Source organism: Tachysurus fulvidraco, chromosome 8 (genome assembly GCF_022655615.1).
Source record: "Tachysurus fulvidraco isolate hzauxx_2018 chromosome 8, HZAU_PFXX_2.0, whole genome shotgun sequence".
NCBI classification, from domain to species: Eukaryota; Metazoa; Chordata; class Actinopteri; order Siluriformes; family Bagridae; genus Tachysurus; species Tachysurus fulvidraco.
The window spans coordinates 7,652,975-7,676,880 of NC_062525.1; the positions used below are offsets into that span (position 1 = coordinate 7,652,975).

The 23,906-nt window shown below is 40.4% G+C and overlaps 1 protein-coding gene across 2 annotated transcripts in view; it reads left to right on the top strand.

Moving 5' to 3' along the window:
- Positions 1-23,906, top strand: part of dock1 (dedicator of cytokinesis 1) — a 261,452-nt gene that overhangs the window by 206,057 nt on the left and 31,489 nt on the right. For both annotated transcript variants that reach the window (XM_027132789.2, XM_027132790.2), the window contains exons 32-40: positions 6,669-6,727; positions 8,540-8,688; positions 12,509-12,594; positions 14,046-14,202; positions 16,633-16,673; positions 16,935-17,025; positions 20,382-20,501; positions 22,999-23,088; positions 23,203-23,307. In XM_027132789.2, the coding sequence (XP_026988590.1) occupies positions 6,669-6,727; positions 8,540-8,688; positions 12,509-12,594; positions 14,046-14,202; positions 16,633-16,673; positions 16,935-17,025; positions 20,382-20,501; positions 22,999-23,088; positions 23,203-23,307 (898 nt within the window). The remainder of the gene's footprint in view (positions 1-6,668; positions 6,728-8,539; positions 8,689-12,508; positions 12,595-14,045; positions 14,203-16,632; positions 16,674-16,934; positions 17,026-20,381; positions 20,502-22,998; positions 23,089-23,202; positions 23,308-23,906) is intronic.

A 23,906-nucleotide genomic window follows, 5' to 3' on the forward strand; every position in this document is an offset into this window, starting at 1 on the left:
TTCATCCCAAAGTTATTAAACACACACACTTAGGTCCACGTGGATCACAGTTAAATATTTATAGACCCGTTGGTCCACACGTCGGCTCGGTGTTTCAGCAGATCATTAACGTAGAGAGTAGGAAAGGATCACACACACACACACACACACACACAAACTTGTGGTGTTGCAGAGAGATTTTCTTTCAATACAACAAAGTGAATGCTCAGGCATTTTTGTTAGTTCTGCTTGTGTGACAGAGAAACCTTTTGGGAATTGAGAAATTGCTCCTTTCACTGGTTATGTTTAAGCCTGTGATCTCGCTGACTACGCTGACGATAGGCAGAGCTTCTCTCAGTGCAAATAAATATATTGCAAGGCTAATATTTCCGCCAGACAGGCAACCATTTGCCTGTGATTCTGATAAGCGTAATTAAATTTCAGTGTCTCTCTCTTAGACACACAACATTGACACTAGATTCCCACCAAACAAACTCACAACGTGTTTTTTTGTTTTCTTTTCTTTTCTTTTTTACTCATCAAAATGTACTCATTTGGATGCTGCGATTTGCAGTTGAAGCAATTATACAGTTGAGAGCAGATGACTCGAAAGCGGTGCTGGGATTTAATTTGACATCCCTGTGAGAAGGTACTCAGGGCTGTGTCAATGAGAAATGCTACTTTCCCCCCAATATTCCTGTCCGGGATGCGTTCTCCTTTTTCACTTATCACCCTCTGTTTGCCTGTTTTACTCTGGTCATGGTGGATGGCCTGCTCAAACAGTTTTTCTCTTTCTCTATGCTTTTTTGGCTCTGAATATTATTGTGCTTTGTGGCCTCCTGGTAGTCCAGCGTCAGGAACCCTCACTCTCGTTGCTGCGGCCCATGGCACTAACCCAGTCGCTGAATAGTTAACTCTCAGTGCTGGTTCCAAGCCCGGATAAAAATGGGAGGGTTGATTCAGGAAGGACATCCAACATAAAACTTGTGCCAAATCTAATATGCAGACCACATGATCCGCTGTGTCGACCCCGAACAGGGAACAACTGAAAGAAGACGTGCTGTTTAGAAGGGAGTCAAGAAGCTCCAGGTTGTTACAGCTTCATATTTGCACGTGTCACATTGCACAAAGATGTCGATGGCGAAAGAGACAGGAATGTATCAGAGAGAGAAGGGTTAGCTGTAGTTTTGGTTTCTTTAGCAAAATATAAAAAAGCCATTTTATTTAATTTGTTTTGTTTTGTTCTGTGCCATTACTTTAGTCCATAAAGCAAAGGGAGCACAACAAAGATTTTGTTGCCTGTTCGAATGAACCAAAAAGCATTTTTAATGATAGGAGTTTTTTTTGTTTGTTTGTTTGTTTGTTTTTTACATGAGGGAGAATAATTTTACAGAGATTCAAAATAAATATAAATGGGAATTATCTTTTCGTACATTTAAATACTGGATTTTGCTCATTCTTAATTTAACGCTGAATATTATGAAATATTTAGAAATGAACTTCCGGTTATTCTAAAGGTTAAAGGATATGAGTTGAAAGACCACGAAGAACACTCCATCTAACAGACCTGAAATGTCACTCGTTAGTCACAGAGTAGCCGATGAACATCTGTCTCATTTGATTATTCTGTTACAGAAAAGGACTTGATGTGGTGCTTATCTCTGCTAGTCAGCTCATAAAATAACCATCTGCTAGCTATATCATTTACAAAGCATTGACATAATCTTCCTGGCTATTTTCAGCATTACTCTGCGATAAGATGTGAACGTGATGGGAAAGCATTTGAGATCAAATGAATCGACTCTGCTGACTCACAACCGACTCTCTCTATTTTTGAATATTTTGTCGACATCACATTTATCTTACGATGCATTTTTGTAGTAAGCGGTTTGTTTTTAATGGCAGCAAAAACCTTATGTATCTAAAAGTGGGTCTTTGTAATACAGTAATACCTCGAGATACGAGCTTAATTCGTTCCGTGTCCTTGCTCGTATCTCAAAGCAATTTTCCCCATTTAAATGAATTGAAATCCCATTAATCCGCTCCAGCTCACAAAATTCCACTCCAGTTGTTTTGTGTGTTTTGAATATGAAAAATGTTCAGTACCTGTATTTATACATGACAAATATTGTATAAAAACATACAGTAATAAAATAGAAGGTTAAAAAAATAAACTGGTTTTACTTTACGGAAGATGCGCACGGAGGTTGAGGAGTTAGGAGGAATTACACTTTCACTTTCGTTCACTTACTCGCTACTGTACACTCTTAATGCTACTTTACACTTAGATGGAACTTAACTAAACTTCACTAAAATTAACGAACTTAACTGAAATTCTCTTAATTTAACTGAACTTAATTGCTACAATTTGTTTTCTTTACATTAATTTTGCTTAATTTTCTTCATCGCTTTTCTCTTCACTTGTTTTAGCCTTTTTTGTCACCCTTTTCTCACTAATATCTGCCGGTTGTTTTAATAAAAACCTGTCCGGTCGGCATATCGGATGCCGTGTAGTCGCGCAAGTTAAAATTTTTTACCGGATCCAACGCTCAAGTTACGGAGCCGCAGATGGTCGGCACCTCACACAGCGCCTTTGCGACTCTTCGTAGGAAATGAATGACTTACAGTTTATCGGCCGTCGTGTGCAGTGGAAAGGCGGCTTTAACCGAGTGAGACGTGGGAAGCTGAGGCGGGGGAAACAGAGCACACTTGGTTGTTGGGGATCTTTGTTTCAGCGGCAGCGGCTAGGATGCTCGTATCTCAAAAATTAGTTTGTACCTCAAGGCAAAAATTTGGTCGAATCACAGCTCGTATCAAAAAATTTGTATGTCAATGCACTCGTATCTCGAGGTATCACTGTATAGTATTTCTACCAGCACTGCTCGACTGGTTCCACCATCTCTCAGGGTAAGAGGCAAGTATACTACAAGACTCTTCTCTGTACTGGCACCAAGGTGGTGGAATGAACTTCCCATAGAGGTCCGGACAGCCGAGTCACTGGCTATTTTCAAGCGGCGGTTGAAGACCTATTTATTCAGGAAGCACTTCAACTAGCACTTCTTTCCTTATCTTTTGCATTTAAAAAAAAAAAAAAAAAAAAAAACACCTTTGACACTTTTTCATTGTAACTTTGAACAAATGTTTTAAACTCATGGTATCTTAAGTATGTAACCTAGTGAACCAGCATTAATGTATTCAGTGTTAGAGATTTAAGCACTTATGTACGTCGCTCTGGATAAGGGCGTCTGCCAAATGCTGTAAATGTAAATGTAAATGTAGTATTTAGGTATATAGCATGTAGACACACCTTTGGCTGTGTTTTAATGACTAGCACAGTGTTTTTATTACAGCATGTAATCTGCTATTAATGAACTGCTTTAATATTTATAGCGCTTTTTAACAATGGACATTGTCTCAAAGCAGCTTTACAGATCATAAGAAATATGATTCAAAAAGTTTACTATACAAAGATTTAAATTATACAATAGTTCAAGATTAATATTAGGCTTTATATATTAGACCAGGAAAAACTCCCTTAAGTGGAAGAGGCAGAAAACATAAGAGGAATCAGACTCGAAAGGGAACCTCGTCCTCATTTGGGTGACACTGGAGTGTTTCTACATTCATATACAGTCCGAAAATCGGATATTGATTAAGAGGTTGTTGTCCTCAAAGACCACATGTACATTGCCATCTCCTCTTTGATTGTCCAAAGGTTCAGAAACCAATGACTTTCTACAAACACAAACGAATATTATAAGCCTTAACTCTTAAGAACATTTATCCCATTGTGGACTTGGAAGAAAGGTGGCCATTTTTGCAGACCCATGTAGCGTTGTCTTTCACACATGCAGTTTCCAAGGAGCTCAAGGAGACCTAGGCTCAGATCACGCTCGAGCTGCTGTCCACTTTTGTGTTAATAAGGCCTTGATATCTCCTGTCCTTGTCGCCATAAATTATGCCACTTTGCGAGCTTATTGGCAAAGCAATCAATGGTGGATGCAAATTCAAGAGAGTGCCTCAGGTCCTCTGAAATGTCACTACGTGACGGTGTGGTGATGAGAGGATATTAACAAGAGTGCAAGCCTGGCTCGGATTTATTGAGTGTTTTGGAGCAAGAGTGTTGATCTAGTGTCAGATCCCTTATGTGGGTGTAGCTGTGGTGATTCAGGGTTAAGCCGATTCTGAGATAGCTCGCGGGGGGGGCATCTCTCTTTATGCCTTCATCTCTCTTGGGTTAATTTTTTTTGGTAATTATCTGTGAGCACATATGGGTGGAGTGTTCACGTCTGTTAAAAAAAAAAACATAAATGAAACAAGGTGGACGTGAAAGCTCCCTTTCAAATACTATCTTCTTATCCATCTGTATAAATTACACTTTTGCCAGTCCTTCGTCGCTTATTGAACGTCGTTCACAGATATTTTATGCAAGGATGATATGCTTTTGCCTGAAAGAACATATTAAATTACTATATCTAGACATCATCAGTTGCCATGCTTCCCACACAGGGGCATCTCTTGTCAGATGTATCCAATTATGATCTACATTTTCATCTGTTACTTTAACCAGAACGAGGAAATTGAGTGGGATTAGGTGTGTGATCATGCAGATAGAATTTGTTCAGTAGCAGGATTTTTGCTTGTAGTGTTTTCTACAGTAACAGACATTGAATGTTTAATTAGTGCCTTGTTAACGGTTAAGTCAAGACTGTCCTCCCAAATGGACATAATTTGTACACAGTGATTAAAAAAAAAAATCTGCTGCTGAAAAACATGCGAGAGTTGTTTGTAATTAGAACCCAGACCAGTGCCACGATGTCGCTGATCAAGTCCAGAAGATGAGGGCAGGTTTTCTCAGTAGCAGACCTGCCAACCTTTACGCATTTTGTGTAGCAGATACGCATTTAGACATCAAAGTACGCTACTACGATTTGTCACTTCAAAATACGCATTGTGCCTTTGAGTACAACTGTCTGTGCATTTGCGCACCAGGCAATGCGCCTATGGGTGTAACCGCATTGGGCAGCACCCTGAGAAAATACTAGTTCGACCAATTATAGCGCCCGTTATAGCGCGGAGAGCCGTCAAAACGAATGTGGTTTTGATCTGTCTCTGTCCGTCTTCAATTCTTCTTACAGTGACTGTTTTTTACAAGTTAGGACTTAACGTTTCAAAGGTAAATGGCCAGTAATGTGAATTGCATCCATTTTAATAAGCCTGCCTAACCACAGGCGGTGTTGTGCCTCAAGTTTAAGTTTTACGCACAGATCAAATTTTACATTATTTGCCAGTATTTATATAGGAAAAATATAGTAACAATTTGTGATGAATGAGCTTGTGAACTTAATCAAACACTGACCAGCAAATGTGCCTGACCTTGCGCCGCGTCTATGCAGTAAGTTGCTACTCAAAAAAATGTTTCTAAGGTTGGCAGGTCTGCAGTAGTGTGTGTTTGTGTGAGTGAATGAGAGTGTGTGTGTGTGTGTGTGTGTGTGTGCCCTACAATGGGTTGGCACTCCGTCCAGGGTGTATCCTGCCTTGATGCCCAATGACGCCTGAGATAGGCACAGGCTCCCCGTGACCCGAGGTAGTTTGGATAAGCGGTAGAAAATGAATGAATGAATTAATTAATTGGTCAGATCCATTTAACAGCCGTGTTAAAGCTGTAACTCTTTAATGAACTTGCCACTTGACCCAGTATGACGTTGCCTTTTTGAGAAAAGGTCTAAATACTGTAATAGGATTTGTTTGAGCTCGTTTAACACTTTAGTTTTAAATTCCATGTGCTGCAAATTTTTTTAAGAATTAGTTTTAAGCAACACCAATGCAAAAAAATGTATTAATGAGTTTACTGATGTGCAGCATATGAGGTATGAAGTCCCATTTAACTCCAATTTAAATGCAGGGCCATTAATTCCCATTTTTTATATGTATGTACATTGATATATACAGGGTAATATCTCATTACGGTGGCACCTGTAAAGAGGTGGGCTAAAAGCAGAGCCAAACACAGGGAAAACAAATTAAAAAAAAGATTAATTTACAGAGGGACAGACAGGGAAAATAAATACACAATCACTAGAAACAAGAACCGAAACACAAAGGACGAGGACTCCGAAACTACACGCGAAGGAAATAAATACACATGATTAAAAAGTCCAAATACAACTAGGTGAGTTTGACGGGACACGTGACCAAAAACACACTGCCGGAGCGCCCCCTAATGTTCAGGCAGAGAATGTCCAAGGAAAAGTCCTGACAGCATGTGAAGTGGCTTGTTGAAGGACCTGAGCAACTTTGACAAGGGCCAGATAGTGAGGGCCAGGCAGCTGGGTCAAAGCATCTCCAAAACAGCAAGCCTTGTGGAGTGATTTTTTTTTTTCCTTCTGACCTGTTCATTTTCCTTTTCTATATTATTCACAGATGCATGAACTCATTGTACCAATGGTGTTTTGTGTGTGTGTGTTATTGGTATGTTCTTTTGACCATTAATTCTGTAATGTGTTATTTCATTTGCACCATGCCACCTGAGGCCCTTTGGGTTTGAAGAGCATGCGATCTTCTGAGGCAGAGAAATCATTTAGTCTCTTTGCCTGTCTCAGCTCCCTGGATGAGAGAAGCCTTGTTCAAGGATGACAAAGCAAAGTGTCTGCTGTGTGAAGCTTAAAATGCTTCTGTATGTTTTCCAGGTATCAGGACATGAGGCGCCAGATTGGCTTTGAGATCCGGGACATGTGGTACAACCTGGGTGAGTGTTTCCATGCAAAATCTACTTAAAACAGAGCAGAGTCTGCGGCAAGACCTTAGATGTCATCTTAGATCCGTGTTATCTGTTATGACAGTTCACTGTGTTATTTTCAAGCTGAAGGTCATGTACATGAAGCCTGATCAGAGGTTTTACTTCTTCAGGCATTTCTCTTGCTCTCATTGCTTATAAAGGACTCTACAGATAACACCGAATAAAGATGATGGTTTTACAGAGGTTCATATTAGCTTAATAGATAAACGTATAGATCAGTAACAGTGTTGATTTAAATGTACTTCAGAGTGATAATTGAGGTTCTTACATCAAACCGACAATGTCTTAAAAAAAAAAAGGCTTAAAATAAAATCCAATCCTCTTCTGAGGCAATAAAAGTGGGCCTACTGTATAAATCAGAAAGCTTTGAACTTGCAGGTTTATTTTTTGTATCTAAATCAGCTGATTAGCCACAGGCTTATGCTCAGAGGAACACTGTGAATAGTTTATATATATAGGTGCTAATTGGAGAAGGGGAATGATCGCTAATCATATTCAGAGCTGAGAACATTTTGAGCTCTCTATTTCCAGCTCATTTCTAAAGGAAATCCCACGTCTCGTTTCCACCTCTGTCTTTAGGTTTTGTGTGTTTGTCTCTGTCTCTCTCTGTCTCTCTCTCTTTTACTCTCTCGGGCTCTCCTGCTATCTGTCTCTCGCACTCTCTCTCTCACTCTCTCTCTGTCTCTCTCTCTCTCTCTCTGTCTCTCTCTCTGTCTCTCTCTGTATATCCTTCTCTTCCCCTTCTCTCTCTTGCTCTCTCTCTCTCTCTCTTGCCTTCTCTTTCCCCCTCTCTTGCCTTCTCTCCCCCCTTCTCTCTCGGTTTCCTTCTCTCTCCCTCTCTCTCTTTCCCCTTCTCTCTCCCCCCTTCTCTCTCATCCCTTCTTTCCCCCCCCTTTTCTCCCTCTCTCTCTCTCTCTCTCTCTCTCTCTCTCTCTCTCTCTCTCACTTTCTGAGAGTCTCTCTCCCCCTTTCCCTCACACTCTCTCTCACACCCCCTCTCTCTCTCACTCTCTCTCTCCCTTTCTCTCACTCTTCCTTTCTGAGGGTCACTCTCCCCCTTTCCCTCACACTCGTACCCTCTCACTCTTTCTCCTCGTCTCTTTTTCTCTCACTCTCCCTTTCTGAGTCTCAGTCTCTCTCTCTCTCTCTCTCTCTCTCTCTCTCTCTCTCTCTCTCTCTCTCTCTCTCTCTCTGTGTGTGTTTCTGAGTGTGTGTATCTATGTATGTATGTTCTAATCAGGGGTTACAGATGTGGGTCTTTCTTGTTCCCCTCAATTGCCCGTATTTATTATCTCGATGTAAATAATCGCTCTGTGTGCTGAAGACATGACACAAGTAGAACACGTCTCGGCTGTTGTCTGACAGCGATGAGATGTACAAGATGCTATAAACTGAAAGAATGTCAGTGTTTTTGCAACTCGACAAGAGAAACCATAAAACATTCTTAATCAAAGACCCGGATAAAGATTCTTGAATTTTATGAAGTTAAATACAGACAGCACTCGGGGTGATGTATGTAGTGTTAGAAAGGATGATCTGAGTTTTCTAAATACATTGCTTAGAACATTGTGGAACATTTGACTTTCAGCAGCTTAGTGTTCTCCTTATTTATTTATTTTTTCACATATATTTTTATTAATCACCCGCAACGTGGCAGCCGTTTCATCTTTCCATGTGAGTGGGTTTTTTTTTGTTGTTGTTGTTGTTTTTTTCCTTTTAGTATTTTTAACATTTGCTCTGTCTCCTATGCCATGTTACCAGGTCCACACAAGATCAAGTTCATACCCGAGATGGTGGGACCAATTCTGGAGATGACTCTTGTGCCAGAGATTGAGCTACGCAAAGCAACTATCCCCATCTTCTTCGATATGATGCAGTGCGAGTTCCACTTCACACGAAGTTTCCAAAGGGTCAGTTCATAACCGCAGTACTACAGTTCAAATAAACAGCAAAGATTAATAGCCGCTTAACCCGTCCTTTATCATTTCCATTATGGCCTTTATCATTTCCATTAAGTCAGAAATGGTAAGCATTGTGAGGATCAGTGCGTTCCCGGCTCAGTGATTCGATTACAAATGCATTAGGAAAAGTCTTCATATCTACTGCATATCACATAGAAAGATATTAGTATTGTCCAAACTTAAAGAAAGTCTTAACACATCGAACAATCCAATTTAATAACACAAATGATTTTAGAACCAGAATTGTCTGGCGGTTTTTTTTTTTTTTTGCCCGGTTTGAGCCGACACAAATGAAACCGTGTTTTATCAGTGTCCTGCTGGCTGTTATTTTATAAAAAAAATAAATTGTAACCTTTCCTGCTGAAAGCTGGCATTTAATATCTCATAATAACTGTGCGTACTCAAATGTAAAGCATAGAATATTCGATTATTATTCAAAAGCCTCATCACCTCATATGCAGTTAGGCAGTACACTTCAAATCGCATTTATATGCATTGAATTAGGCAAAATTGGATTTCTGGATACAAGTCAGTGCATCATTAGGTGCACAAAGCTTCGACACATCAGACATTTTGCGAAGGAATCCCTGGCTCGCCGTACTGTAGTGTCGACTGAAACACTAAAGATACCGGTACCCCGGTATTCATTTATCATCACTGCTTTCTGTGCTCAATACATTCAGAATTCTGACTGGTCATTGCCCTAAGCACACTGTTATCTGCACTACTTAGCATACTCCTACCTGTTCGGTTACTATAACAACCAATTTGGATATACAAACAAATGGCTCTAATTAGATTTTGTCAAGTTGTGATGCAGACACTCGCTTTAAAACTTGCTTTACTTCATGAAGGTGTGTAGAATTTGTGTAGTGATGGTTAATCCTTATCTGTGCTAACGGGCATAAGGAATGGAGCAAGAAGTGAAATTCTGCCTCCCTGATCTTATCCTAAGCAGTTGTTTTGTATAGTTCTAAAAAGGCAGTATTACACCAGGTCTTTAATTCGTTTGAGGTTTTACTTTTTTTCTGGCAAGAGTATTTTTTTTTTAATTTAAAAGTACTGCTACTCCGTGCAGTGTAATGCTTTTCACGACGCTATGTGTAAAGCGTCACACTGTACGTCACACTGTGTGTAAAGCATTACACTGTACGTCACACTGTGTGTAAAGCGTCACACTGTACGTCACACTGTGTGTAAAGCATTACACTGTACGTCACACTGTGTGTAAAGCGTCACACTGTACGTCACACTGTGTGTAAAGCATTACACTGTACGTCACACTGTGTGTAAAGCGTCACACTGTACGTCACACTGTGTGTAAAGCGTCACACTGTACGTCACACTGTGTGTAAAGCGTCACACTGTACGTCACACTGTGTGTAAAGCGTCACACTGTACGTCACACTGTGTGTAAAGCGTCACACTGTACGTCACACTGTGTGTAAAGCGTCACACTGTACGTCACACTGTGTGTAAAGCGTCACACTGTACGTCACCCTGTGTGTAAAGCGTCACACTGTACGTCACACTGTGTGTAAAGCGTCACACTGTACGTCACCCTGTGTGTAAAGCGTCACACTGTACGTCACACTGTGTGTAAAGCGTCACACTGTGTGTAAAGCATTACACTGTACGTCACACTGTGTGTAAAGCGTCACACTGTACGTCACACTGTGTGTAAAGCATTACACTGTATGTCACACTGTGTGTAAAGCGTCACACTGTACGTCACACTGTGTGTAAAGCGGCACACTGTACGTCACACTGTGTGTAAAGCGGCACACTGTACGTCACACTGTGTGTAAAGCGGCACACTGTACGTCACACTGTGTGTAAAGCGGCACACTGTACGTCACACTGTGTGTAAAGCGTCACACTGTACGTCACCCTGTGTGTAAAGCGTCACACTGTACGTCACACTGTGTGTAAAGCGTCACACTGTACGTCACCTTGTGTGTAAAGCGTCACACTGTACGTCACCCTGTGTGTAAAGCGTCACACTGTACGTCAGCCTGTGTGTAAAGCGTCACACTGTATGTCACCCTGTGTGTAAAGCGTCACACTGTATGTCACCCTGTGTGTAAAGCGTCACACTGTACGTCACCCTGTGTGTAAAGCGTCACACTGTACGTCACCCTGTGTGTAAAGCGTCACACTGTACGTCACACTGTGTGTAAAGCGTCACACTGTACGTCACCCTGTGTGTAAAGCGTCACACTGTACGTCACCCTGTGTGTAAAGCGTCACACTGTACGTCACACTGTGTGTAAAGCGTCACACTGTACGTCACACTGTGTGTAAAGCGTCACACTGTACGTCACACTGTGTGTAAAGCGTCACACTGTACGTCACACTGTGTGTAAAGCGTCACACTGTACGTCACACTGTGTGTAAAGCGTCACACTGTACGTCACACTGTGTGTAAAGCGTCACACTGTACGTCACACTGTGTGTAAAGCGTCACACTGTATGTCACCCTGTGTGTAAAGCGTCACACTGTACGTCACCCTGTGTGTAAAGCGTCACACTGTACGTCACCCTGTGTGTAAAGCGTCACACTGTACGTCACCCTGTGTGTAAAGCGTCACACTGTACGTCACACTGTGTGTAAAGCGTCACACTGTACGTCACACTGTGTGTAAAGCGTCACACTGTACGTCACACTGTGTGTAAAGCGTCACACTGTACGTCACACTGTGTGTAATGCATTCTACTTTAAAATTGTGCTAAAATTCTGTTTTATTGTAGCATTTTTTCTGATCCAGTCCTTTCTTTTATCTGATTTGAACAGTGAGATACAAAACTTTGCTGCTGAACGAATTTGGTAGTGTTTACATTCTCGTGCACAGCTTTGATTCATTAGATTAGTGTTTCAATTGATTTAAAAGCCAAATTAGATTCCCTAAGTGGAATGTTGGTCATGCTTACGCGCACACACACACACACATTCTTATACACACATGCTACACAATATGCAGTCTCTCTCTCTCTCTCTCACACACACACACACACCTGAAATCGAAATGTGACCAGTCTCCTTGCTTTATCAGTATGGATTTATTTTCAGCTGCGCTCTGCTTATGTAATGTGTGCCGTGCTTCCTCGGGTAACGCCTCCATTTTGCGTTCATCCTAACACGAAAAGACAATCAGCTTACTTTGCTCATGAAGATCTGTTATGATCTTGAAGGCGTAGTGCTGTTTGCTCTAAATGCTATTCCATCTAATCCCTTTGTGTAATAGCACCACTTTAACATTGGCTCTGCCTCAGGCTTTCTCCTCTTTAAACTCTGCCCTGTTTATTCCCTTCAGAGAAACATAAGATGTCTGTGCTCAGTTTAACCCTACTTTAGGAGTCAAGTCTACTTCCCTCTATATACAGCAGCCAGGAAAACTCTGCAGCTTCCTCAGCTCTTACTCACTGCCACTGCTGCCTCTCTGCAGTTGCTGCACATTAACCTGTAACTCCTACTACTTTCCTGTCTCTGACTTTTCCTTCTGTTTTTCCTTTTTTTTTCTCGCTCTACAGTATATTAGATGCATCTCTCTTTTCTCTGTCCTTCCCAGTTGGGTGTTTCATCGCTATCGATGATGAGCAGGTGAAGATGAAGCTGCTGAACACTGATTATGCTTACAAACAGTGAGAGAGATAGAGACAGAGTTTGAAAGACAGAAGCTATGGATAGAAGCGAAAGGGAAGCGGATGGTGCTAATGGAATGGAAAATTAGCCTCGGTGATTATTTACAGCTGCTGTGTTTAATTGCAGTTTGAAAACGAGATCATCACGAAGCTGGATCACGAGGTGGAAGGAGGCCGCGGAGACGAGCAGTACAAAATTCTCTTCCAGAAGATGTAAGACACGATTACAGGCTCGCACTGTTTACGGCTTCTAAAGCGCCGTAATCTAGCAGCGCATTCGCAGTGACGCTGTCGGAGACGCGCTTTGGCAGCTCGGAAGATGAGGCTCAGGCCTATTGCATGAAAATTTGTTTGGCATAATTTTTCTTGTCAAGTGCAATTGCTGTATTGTTTTTCACGTGCCAATTCCAGATTAATGAGTCTGTGCATGTCTGTGTGTGTGTGTCTGTCTCTGTGTGTGTGTGTCTGTCTCTGTGTGTGTGTGTCTGTCTGTGTGTGTGTGTCTGTCTGTGTGTGTGTGTGTCTGTCTGTCTGTGTGTGTGTCTGTCTGTCTGTGTGTGTGTGTCTGTCTGTGTGTGTGTGTCTGTCTGTGTGTGTGTGTGTGTGTGTGTGTGTGTGTGTGTGTGTCTGTCTCTGTGTGTGTGTGTCTGTCTCTGTGTGTGTGTGTCTGTCTCTGTGTGTGTGTGTCTGTCTCTGTGTGTGTGTGTCTGTCTCTGTGTGTGTGTCTGTCTGTGTGTGTGTGTGTCTGTCTCTGTGTGTGTGTGTCTGTCTGTCTGTGTGTGTGTGTCTGTCTCTGTGTGTGTGTCTGTGTCTGTCTGTGTGTGTGTGTGTGTCTGTCTCTGTGTGTGTGTGTGTGTGTCTCTGTGTGTGTGTGTGTGTGTCTCTGTGTGTGTCTGTCTCTGTGTGTGTGTGTGTCTGTCTCTGTGTGTGTGTGTGTGTCTGTCTCTGTGTGTGTGTGTGTGTCTGTCTCTGTGTGTGTGTGTGTGTCTGTCTCTCTGTGTGTGTGTGTGTCTGTCTCTCTGTGTGTGTGTGTGTCTGTCTCTGTGTGTGTGTGTGTCTGTCTCTGTGTGTGTCTGTCTGTGTGTGTGTGTGTGTCTGTCTCTCTGTGTGTGTGTGTCTGTCTCTCTGTGTGTGTGTGTCTGTCTCTGTGTGTGTGTGTCTGTCTCTGTGTGTGCGTGTCTGTCTCTGTGTGTGCGTGTCTGTCTCTGTGTGTGCGTGTCTGTCTCTGTGTGTGCGTGTCTGTCTCTGTGTGTGCGTGTCTGTCTCTGTGTGTGCGTGTCTGTCTCTGTGTGTGCGTGTCTGTCTCTGTGTGTGCGTGTCTGTCTCTGTGTGTGCGTGTCTGTCTCTGTGTGCGTGTCTGTCTCTGTGTGTGCGTGTCTGTCTCTGTGTGTGTGTGTCTGTCTGTGTGTGCGTGTCTGTCTCTGTGTGTCCGTGTCTGTCTCTGTGTGTGCGTGTCTGTCTCTGTGTGCGTGTCTGTCTCTGTGTGTGCGTGTCTGTGTCTGTCTCTTCGTGTGTCTGTCTTTGTGTGTGTGTGTCTGTCTCTCTGTGTGTGTCTGTCTCTCTGTGTGTGTCTGTCTCTCTGTGTGTGTGTCTCTGTGTGTGCGTCTCTGTGTGTGTTTCTCGGTGTGTGTTTCTCTGTGCGTGTGTCTCTGTGTGTGTTTTAGCCTCTTGGAGCACTGTAGAAAGCATAAATACCTGGCGAAGAACGGGGAGAACTTTGTGGGTCTGGTGGTGCGTCTGCTGGAGAGGTTGCTGGACTACAGGACTATCATGCACGATGAGAGCAAGGAGAATCGCATGAGCTGTACAGTTAATGTTCTGGTGAGCTCACACATCTGCTCTTCTTTATAACTACACCATTTGTAATTAGCTAGATTTGGTGTTTTTAATTAGAATTACAGGCAAATCCCTAGGAATCAATTATCTTTCTAAGATGCTCCGATGTGCTGCGTATGAACTGTCAGCCCTACCAGAACTATCAGAAGTCACACTTTCATTGGCTAATTTTTATGACATGATTCATCCACTGAGTTTCTAAGGAAAACAAAGTGTTATGAAAAGTAGCTTTTATCCAGAAAGTCAATCTTTTTTTTTCTTTTTTTTTTTTCTGATTCACCAAGTTTATATTTTAACTGAACCATTTGAGTATTTCTGCAGATATTATGTAGGCAATAAATTGTAGCATGAAGTTTGGATTAATAGGCAATATTTCCCGACAAAACATACACTGACTAATGTTTTTTGATTATGTAAATTTAGCTGAAGTTGGTTTCTAATAATTATTATTATAATATTATTATTATTATTATTATTAATATAATAATAATAATAATAATAATAATAATAATAATAATAATAATAATAATAATAATACTTATTTATGACACAAATGGCTGCTGTTTGGCTGCTATGTAATTATTAATGTTACTTCTAGCAAGTTAAAATTAACTTTTTTTAACAATGTTTGTCTGTAACATTAGTTCAGATTATTAGAGATTTAACTTTATTCTAGAAAAGAATGTAAAATATAAATGAGCTACAGTCAGCTTTCTAACAGTATCTGTACATTAATAAGTGTACATGAGTTATAAACTCATTGTTATTGATAAAATGTTACCAAGACTAAGTAACTTTCTGCTACAACGAAGCAGGTATTTATTTTGCGGTGTTGTTTAATAGTCTTGGTACTTAATACTGTTTTAGCTAAAATAATTACAGAGTTTTTTGATGTTTTTACCAAACACGCAGCTGCTTAATAGCTAGAATTGAGGGGTACTCGGCAGCAGCTGTTTTAACAACCACCATGCAGGTCACTCAAACACAACAGCAGCTTAGTTTGTGTTCATGTTGAGTGACTAAAAAAAATAAAATAATAAAAGATCTTGTCTACCAAATTAAATCAGTGGCACAAAAAGTTTTCTTGCAAAACATATGTTAAATGTGCAAGTGTTCTTTTTTGGCTAATCAAAGGTGATTCTTCAGGAAACCAGAATTTTCTGCGTGATCACAATCTTTCCCAAGAGCATTAAGTAGCTCACGGTTGAAATTGTTGTACGACTTTTCACAGCGAGGCCTGTTGGAATTTTTATTTATTTTTGTTGTTTTCCCCCTCCCCCATGTTTGTGTGACAGAGTGCCACAGTTAGCAACACAAAGACTGCGCTAGTTCAGATAGCTGCCGATAAGGAGAACAGTGCGACAGCGGCAGTGTTTGAACATGTTTCCACACCCGGGTAGAGTGTGTGTGTGTGTGTGTGTGTGTGTTTGTGTGTTCAGAGATCACACACTGCTTTGTTTTCTGCAAGACTAACCGTCAACAGTAGCAAGTCTACTGGGAGCCCGTAAAGGTCATCTTCCTTCAAACAGAGGTGCACAGTGATGAGAGTAGCAACATCCCCATGAAAGCTCATGCACTGTATCTCCCACAGCTGGTGGCTGAGCTGCTCTTTCTCTCATCCACCTGAACATTTTCCTCCTGTACATGGACATGGACACGGACACAGTCTCAGCTAACAGTGTCTCCTATTGAATAAACAGTATTTTTGGTTTGCAAACAGTTTCCTGTTTGCTAATAGTCCTACCCACTTTACTTTAATACAGGTAATCTGTGCTGATTCATTTCGTGTAGCAGCAACTCTGACAATAGCTGTAATTCAAAAAGCAGGTTTATGTTAAATGTACTCCGTGTCCCAGATGTCTCCTAGGGGGAAATTAACACTCTATTAAGCAAGATGTAACTTTATTTACAAGACACCATCTACATCCTGTCATTTTTTTTGTAAACACACACACAGTCATCTCTTCCAACTTTGCTTCACAGTTTGGCAGCAGTATCGTGTGTGTGTGTGTGTGTGCCTGTGTGTGTGTGCCTATGTGCCTGTGTGTGCCTGTGTGTGCCTGTGTGTGCGTGCGTGTGTGTCCATCCTCAGTTTTGTGACCACTTCCTGATCCTGCCGTGAACAGTCTGTAAGAGGATAAGCATCTTCATTCAGAACTTTTTTTTTTTAAAGACAGAAATCACAAACAGAGTGCACGTTGAGCTTAAATGCAAAAAACTTCACTTCAAAACCTGACCGACATTTTTTTCGTGTTCAAGTCTCAGTCATTTGTGGGTCGTCACTTTGATAGACAATCCTATGACATTCTGTGTCTTCAGAGAGCTTTGTCTGTTTGTTCCTTTTTGTCTGATTTTGTATTAATCTCTAAGTGTTCATTGGAGTAAATGTAATTGGAGTCTGTAATTTATTTGCAGAATTTCTACAAGGAGATTGAGAGGGAGGAGATGTACATCAGGTATACTACTTTCTCATTTACTGGTTATGTTTGCTTTTTTTTCTTTCTTTTGAACTTTCTTTCGAACTTTCTATCTTTCTATTCTTTCTTTCGAACGTTCTTTTTTTTTTTTAACTTTCAAACTTTCTTTCTTACAAACTTTCCTTCCTTCCGTCTTTCCTTCTTCACAAACTTTCCTTTCTTCCTTCTTTCCTTCCTTCCTTCCTTCAAAATTAAGTGTTGTAGAAACAGTGGGTGTTTTATTACTCTGTGTGTGTTCAGATACCTGTATAAATTATGTGACCTGCATAAGGAGTGTGATAACTACACTGAGGCTGCCTACACTTTACTGCTGCATGCCAAGCTTCTCAAGGTACGTGTGTGTGTGAACACCACAAAACATTACATTTATACACAATTAAATATAATGTTTATTATTAGGATTACAATGGTTTATATTTACTGTGTATATATAATATTTTATAATTATATGCCCTGATGTGTAAGATTTCCATTTGCTGATCATCTGTAAGAAAGTGAGTGAATGAGAGGAGATAAGTTTGGCTTTGTGAATGGAAAGTGTTTGCAGCCTTTATTTTACTCTTAAATGTATAAGTAATATGCAGCACTGGCTTTCTTCCCAGAACACACACCATCATCAGTAACACCACTGTGGTATTACACTGCTGTTTGAGGAGATCTGAGCCTTTATTGTAATCAAATATTACGTATAATATTCTCTGTGTATATTTTTATATAATAGTGTGTTGCAGAGGACAAATGGAGGTGCACCTTTATCCTTCAGTCTTTCAGAAAGTCACATATAGGGAGTGCCATGAAACTTTTTCTTTGGTGAAGCTTAATATTCTTCCGAATAATTGAATATTTTAATTCATTATTTAATTTATTTTTAAACATTTCGGTCATTTATTTTATGCTATTTCTCAGGATAACGTGAGCTCAATATTTTCTTCACTGAAGTATTCTGCATTGAATTACCTTTTATTTATTTATTTGTTTGTTTGTTTGTTTGTTTATTTATTTAATTTTCAACAGCACAGAACCCGATCTTTACCAGTGGTGCCAATAATTTTGCCGTTGATTGTTCGCTTTTTATTGTAAATTTCCCCTAATTTGTTAATTTGCCATTTTAGTCAGTTGGATTTTACAGTGACCAGCTGGAAGGGGTGAAGACTAACACTTCCCTCGGGGCAGATCAAGCCAGCCGACTGCCTCTTTTCATATTGTTGCTCATGCGGCATCACAGAGACGAGAAACACCTTTGGAACAAAGTTTTCTTTGCCCTCTTCTGCATACATGAGCTCACAGATGCTCATGATTGGCTAGTATAGTTGTGATTGACAGGGGAGGGAATGTGTGTCATCCCTTATTTGGCTAATTTACATTCAGATAGCTGTGGCACTGTCAGAATTTGAAACAATCTTCTGACGAGTTGGTGAAATAGTTTGTGCTGAGCTTCTCGAGACACCATATTTGCTTCTCGAGACACTGTCCATCCATCCATTTATCTCTATCTATCTATCTGTCTGTCTCTGCCTGTCTATTCATTTATCTGTCCATCCATCCATTTATGTCTATCCACATATCCATATATACATCATCTCTATCTATCTATCTATCTATCTATCTATCTATCTATCTATCTATCTATCTGTCTGTCTGTCTGTCTGTCTGTCTGCCTATTCCTTTGTCTGTCTATCCATGTATATTATCTATCTATCCAGCCATTCCTTGAAAGAGCTTAAAGTATTTGATTAGTAAGTTATTGTCCTTCGTTTTCTAGACGATTTTCCTACTCGGTTGTGGAACTCGGAGCCTACAAGAAACCTTAGCCATGAGACAGGGTACTCTCTGTACTGCATGTCAGCCTGTCTCAGAGACTGAATTAAAATTATTATTATTTTTTTTCCCCATTTATTGAAACTCCAGGAACTGCCCGTGCACTTTCGTTACAAATACTATCTCCAGCTTGCTAAGTATTTTTTTCCCACCATACCTAGTTGGTTTATTTGCATTAGCTTTAGTATTTGTCCTCTACACGCACATCCTTTTAGCTGTGATGGTGCTCCACTTTCCTTGCATAGCTAAGAGCGTTTAAAAGGATTACTGTTGTGATTTTTTTTTTTCCCCTCCTAATTCTGAAATGCTCCCCGCAGCTGTGTCATTATGCATTTGCAGTAAGCAGTATTTGGAGCTCTGTTCAGAGGGAGGTTGTAATAACACTCACTTAACAGCATGATTTATTCCCACAACTGAACAGCCCCTTTGTTCACTTATCCAAACACCCTTAAAAAGTCATTCCACTGAGAAAAGTATGCATCCATCCCTGCTTGAGAATAGACCATATGCATTACATATGGAGAAATCGGGCATAAGTACGGATGTGAGGGCTTTCAAAAACTATGTGCTTCATTCATTCATTCATTCATTCATTCATTCATTTATTTTATGGTACTTGGATGCATTTGGAGTGAACATTTTACAGTTGTGCTAAATGCTGATATTGCTTATAATAGCAGCTTGAGCTTGCTTTATTAGAGAAAATCGCAATTTTATTACAAACATTTCTTTTTGGTTTTTGTATCTTTAGTCAGAGTAATTTCTTTTTCTAATGCTTGACATTTAAATAAATGACCCATTTCCTTGGCTCCTAGCAAGCATGCACAGTTTGAAGAAATGTGCTGATTTTAGATGCTTATTTAAATGCTGTGTTCAGGTTCGGTCACAAAAATGAGCACTTGTAGGTAAAACCACTTTAAGGATGCATTTGTTCATGTTTAAAGGTAATTGTTCAATTCAGTTTTGTTTGTATTAGCACTTTTAACAATGGACATGTACATAACATTAGAACTGCTTCTTTAAGTGGTTTAGCAAAAAAAAAAAAAATTATAAATTACACACGAATTTAATATTGTGGAAATTCGAATAGCACTTGAACAGGATCTAAATTAGTTCCGAGATAACAGCGTATGAACGTTACCTTATTCGTGATGGCTATCTTGCAGTATTTTATCCACTTTAGGGATGAACATGTTCTGTTCTCCATGCGCGCACATTTGCCCGTTTGAAGGAACACAGTTTAACATGTAGCACAGCTGGATCTTCTCCCATGAGCCTCTTGTTTGCAGATGTTTCTTTCCTGGGGAAGTTTACCCTCCATTGTGTTACATGAAATATCAATTACATCTGCACTGCTCTGAATGAGTTCTGACAAGGCCCTGAGCGCAAAACAGCACTTCCACTCACACACACACACACTCACACACACACACACACACACACACACACACACACACACACACACACGTACTTGCCTGCTGGTCAGCTGTCTGGAGCTGGCTGTGCAGGCTGCTCGTTATTTTGTGTGTGCTCGCGTCGGAGAGACACCGTGTACTGTCGGGTCAGCAAAAAAATCAGAGATGGTGTTTATCTTAATCGTTCTTCCTTGTTTCTTCCTGTGTTGTTTATTTAAATCAGGTGTAAGATTCTCTCTTAATCTGTATAATCTTCTTTGGACTTGATGCAATGATTGCGTAAATGATGTGAGAAGATTCAGTCCGCAGCATTCGGGCCTAGTGTCATGAAATAGACTCAGTTTTTTATTTGCCTCTGCTTTCATGTGTGTATATGTTTGTTAATAATAGAGTGAAAAGGTGTATGACTGAAGTATTGTGAAGTGTTCTTAAACGTTATGTGTTGTATCTGTAGTGGTCAGAAGAGGCCTGTGCCGCTCACCTTACACAGAGAGAAGGATATCAGGCGAGCACTCAAGGCCAGCTCAAGGACCAGCTCTACCAGGAGATTATCAACTACTTTGACAAGGGAAAGGTAATGAGCAGTTTCTAAACGCAACACGATAAACATGTCACTGACGCTCCTACTGCTGGCTGAATAAGATTCAAAAGGCTAAAGCTGAACCTTTTTTTTTTTGGTCAATCTTTAAAGGTTGAGAAGCTCCAGAAGTCATAAAACAATAAGCCAGAAACAGAATGTTAATGTAAATGTATGGCCTTGCTTTAAAAGTCCGATTACTCTCTCACCTTTTAGTGTGTATTTGTGCAGTCAGAGACGGGGTGAGTTCTGTTTCATTTCAGAAAGCTGATTAAACTTTTTATTCCATTAATTCCATGTATAAAAATGCTTAAATCGTGCTAATATAACTTTATTGTTATTTAATTGGTCACAAAATTCCCAAGAACACATCAACATCATTCATTTAAATGTTCTTTTCATTCATTGGCCCAGATTTCCAAACCACATCATGTTTCTACTCAGTTCAGATCGTACACAAAAAAAGTGTCTGAAACCCGACAGAGTTCACATCTTGAGGATGGATTGATTCAGAGTCGAATCAGTTCAAGTCGAATTGAGCTAAAGAGCAAACGAGAGTTAAATGGAGTGAGCCGAGTTGCTAGAAAGCAGAAACGCGTCCACTTGTGAAGCGAATGTATGTAAGGAACAGTGTGTGCTGAAGAATGTCCCTGAATAAGGGAACTAAAGTCTTAACTCTCTGGAACCTCCTTTGCCCTCATTTCTTGACACACACATATTATGGGTCTTACAATGACTGTAGCCAATTTGTTGTATTGGACATGTAAAAGCACATCCATCAAAAAATCTGAGCGGTGAACTTTTCTCCACACAGCAGTGACGGTGTCGTGGTAACAGCATTGATGGTGTATCAAGAGCATGACACACAGCAACATGATCTAATAAGGTGCTAAACTCTGTATTCCTGAAGTGACCACTTTCTGCCAATGCTCTGGAGAGACGACCCCCCCCCCCACACACACACACACACACACACACGCACACAGAGATTTCAGCTCCAAGGATAGCAGAAAGCATTAACAGTGATGTATTCATATTCTGAGGCAAGCAGAGCGCATCCTCTTGAAGGAGTGCAGTGAATATTAAAACCAGAGGAGTGGACCTCCATAGCCCTTCGATCTCCATTAGGTTTTTGTATCACAAAAGTGCGGCCCCGAATATTGTTCAGGGAGTTCGAGGCATGTCAAGAGACACAGAGTGCTCTTCGCTTGACTGTGCGGTCACAGATTCTCTGCAGCTTTTCCTCCCTTATTCTGAGGCTCATTATGTTGCCTGGGGACACAAATTTCATGTGTGTGTGGTAGGTGAGTATTTCCCTGCTGTGGCTGGTCCCATAATTAGAATTCCCTACTGAGGCCTCTTTCAGCCCTGTGTGTTGTCGGTGGGGGTTGGGGGGGGGCACTAGTGGAAGAGCAGCTTGTCCTCAAGTGAGGGTTCGACATCCTGACGTGCTCCGCTTCACACACTGTCAGAGACCGAGTGCACCCTTTTCTAGCAAAGCTATTTTAATTGTAGCTCCTCCTTTTGGGACTTGGCCAGATGGCTACAGAGAGTGAAGGAGAGATAAGTAGAGATAAAACAAGCATGAAAGCTTAGAGATCAAATATGGCTGGCCATCCTCAGGCTAGGTTTTATTTTTTTCTTTCCCTCTCTATGACTCTGTCTAGGTTTTTGCCTCCATAGTACACATTAGCTCTTTTCTGATCCACTATGAATAGAACAAATTAATTATCCTGCTGAATTTACAGCTCAATAACAGTGAACGTGGAATTTTATTAGATTTTATATTTTTTTTGTTTTTTTTTTCCTCCATTACAACTGCAATATTCATGCACTGTGGAAATGGCTTTTTCCCTTCTGGAGCTGAATTACTCACATCATTAGGAGAAGCAGTAATAGTGATAATCCATCAATCCAAATCAGAAAGCTCATACATTATCGGTTTGAGCAAGGTACTGTAAAACTTCCAAGTACTAGAATAGCACAAGTGCTGCAAGTGTGTGTTTTTTTTATGTTTCAGATGGACATTTTAAAGCATCGTAAGACTCCATATTGTCTCTAGATCACTTAGTGTTAATGCTGTTCGAAGCCATTAATAATACAGGGTCATCATTATCTCTGCCTCTTTCTTTAACAAACGGATGTTCTCGATCCATATCAGGTTTACTTAATTTTCATTTAAACTGCAGTCTTAAGACAAATTGTGTGGGTTTCATTGTGGTTTGAATTGTATGTCGCTGGCATCATGTGCTTAATTTATACTGTAGTGCTGCTTCAGCACATCGTTAATGTCTGACTCTGCAGACATACTGCTCCAAAGACATGCAATGTTAACTCATAATTTTTTTATCTGTATTTTTTATTTCTTTTTTACTTCTTTCTTTCTTAACTTTTTTTCTTTCTTCCTTTTTTTTTTTTTTTTGAAAATCAAAGAAAGTAGCTTTGCATTCTTTAAACTGTGAAAGTCTAATCAATTCTTGTGTGTGTTGTACAGATGTGGGAGGATGCCATCCTTCTGGGGAAGGAGCTTGCCGAACAGTATGAGAACGAGATGTTTGACTTTGAGCAGCTCAGTGCTTTATTGGTGAGTCTACAGTAAGCATATCGTTTGTATGAATCTCAGCATGTTTAAATTTGCATCAACAAAGTGAAAATTGAGAATGTACAATAAGAGGTTTATGCTCTGTTTTTCTCTCAGAGGAAGCAAGCACAGTTCTATGAGAACATAGTGAAGGTGATCAGACCGAAGCCGGACTACTTTGCTGTGGGATATTATGGTCTGGGTTACCCTTCTTTCCTCAGGGTGAGTTACTGTTACGGTTCAGTGCGAAGCTTTACATCCCACTGGGTTTCTGAGTGAAAACAGAAACACAAACCCAGATTTTATCATTTCAAAAATATATATTCTCGAAATGCTCAAATGAATGAAACGTGAGTCTACTTTAAAATAAACCAGTTATCCAGAATAATTTGTTTTATTCACTTTACATGTCTTAACATCGCATGTTGGTTTCTTGCAATAACGGATGGGTATTGTCTTGGGTAAAAGTGCTGTTTATTTTTATTTACTCATCATTTTGTTCTCAGGGTATGCAAATGTTTGCTCTCAAATGTACTCATAAATAAATTACCTTAAAGCAATAAATAATCTTTGCTTAATACTCTGCTGCAACAACTCCCTGTGTTGGTAGTTAATAGGGTCACAAAGCAAGCACCAATAATGTTTTATAGTAGTACGTGTTGTGAACTGGTCCATCCATGAAGACTTGTTGTGACTCATACAAATGATTTTTCAGTTCTTCAGACTGACTGGCTGTAAATCTCTGACGCACACCTCAGGACATATCGTTATCAAAAGCATGTTATCAGAAGCTGCAGTTGTAAATTAAAACTCTAGAGGCT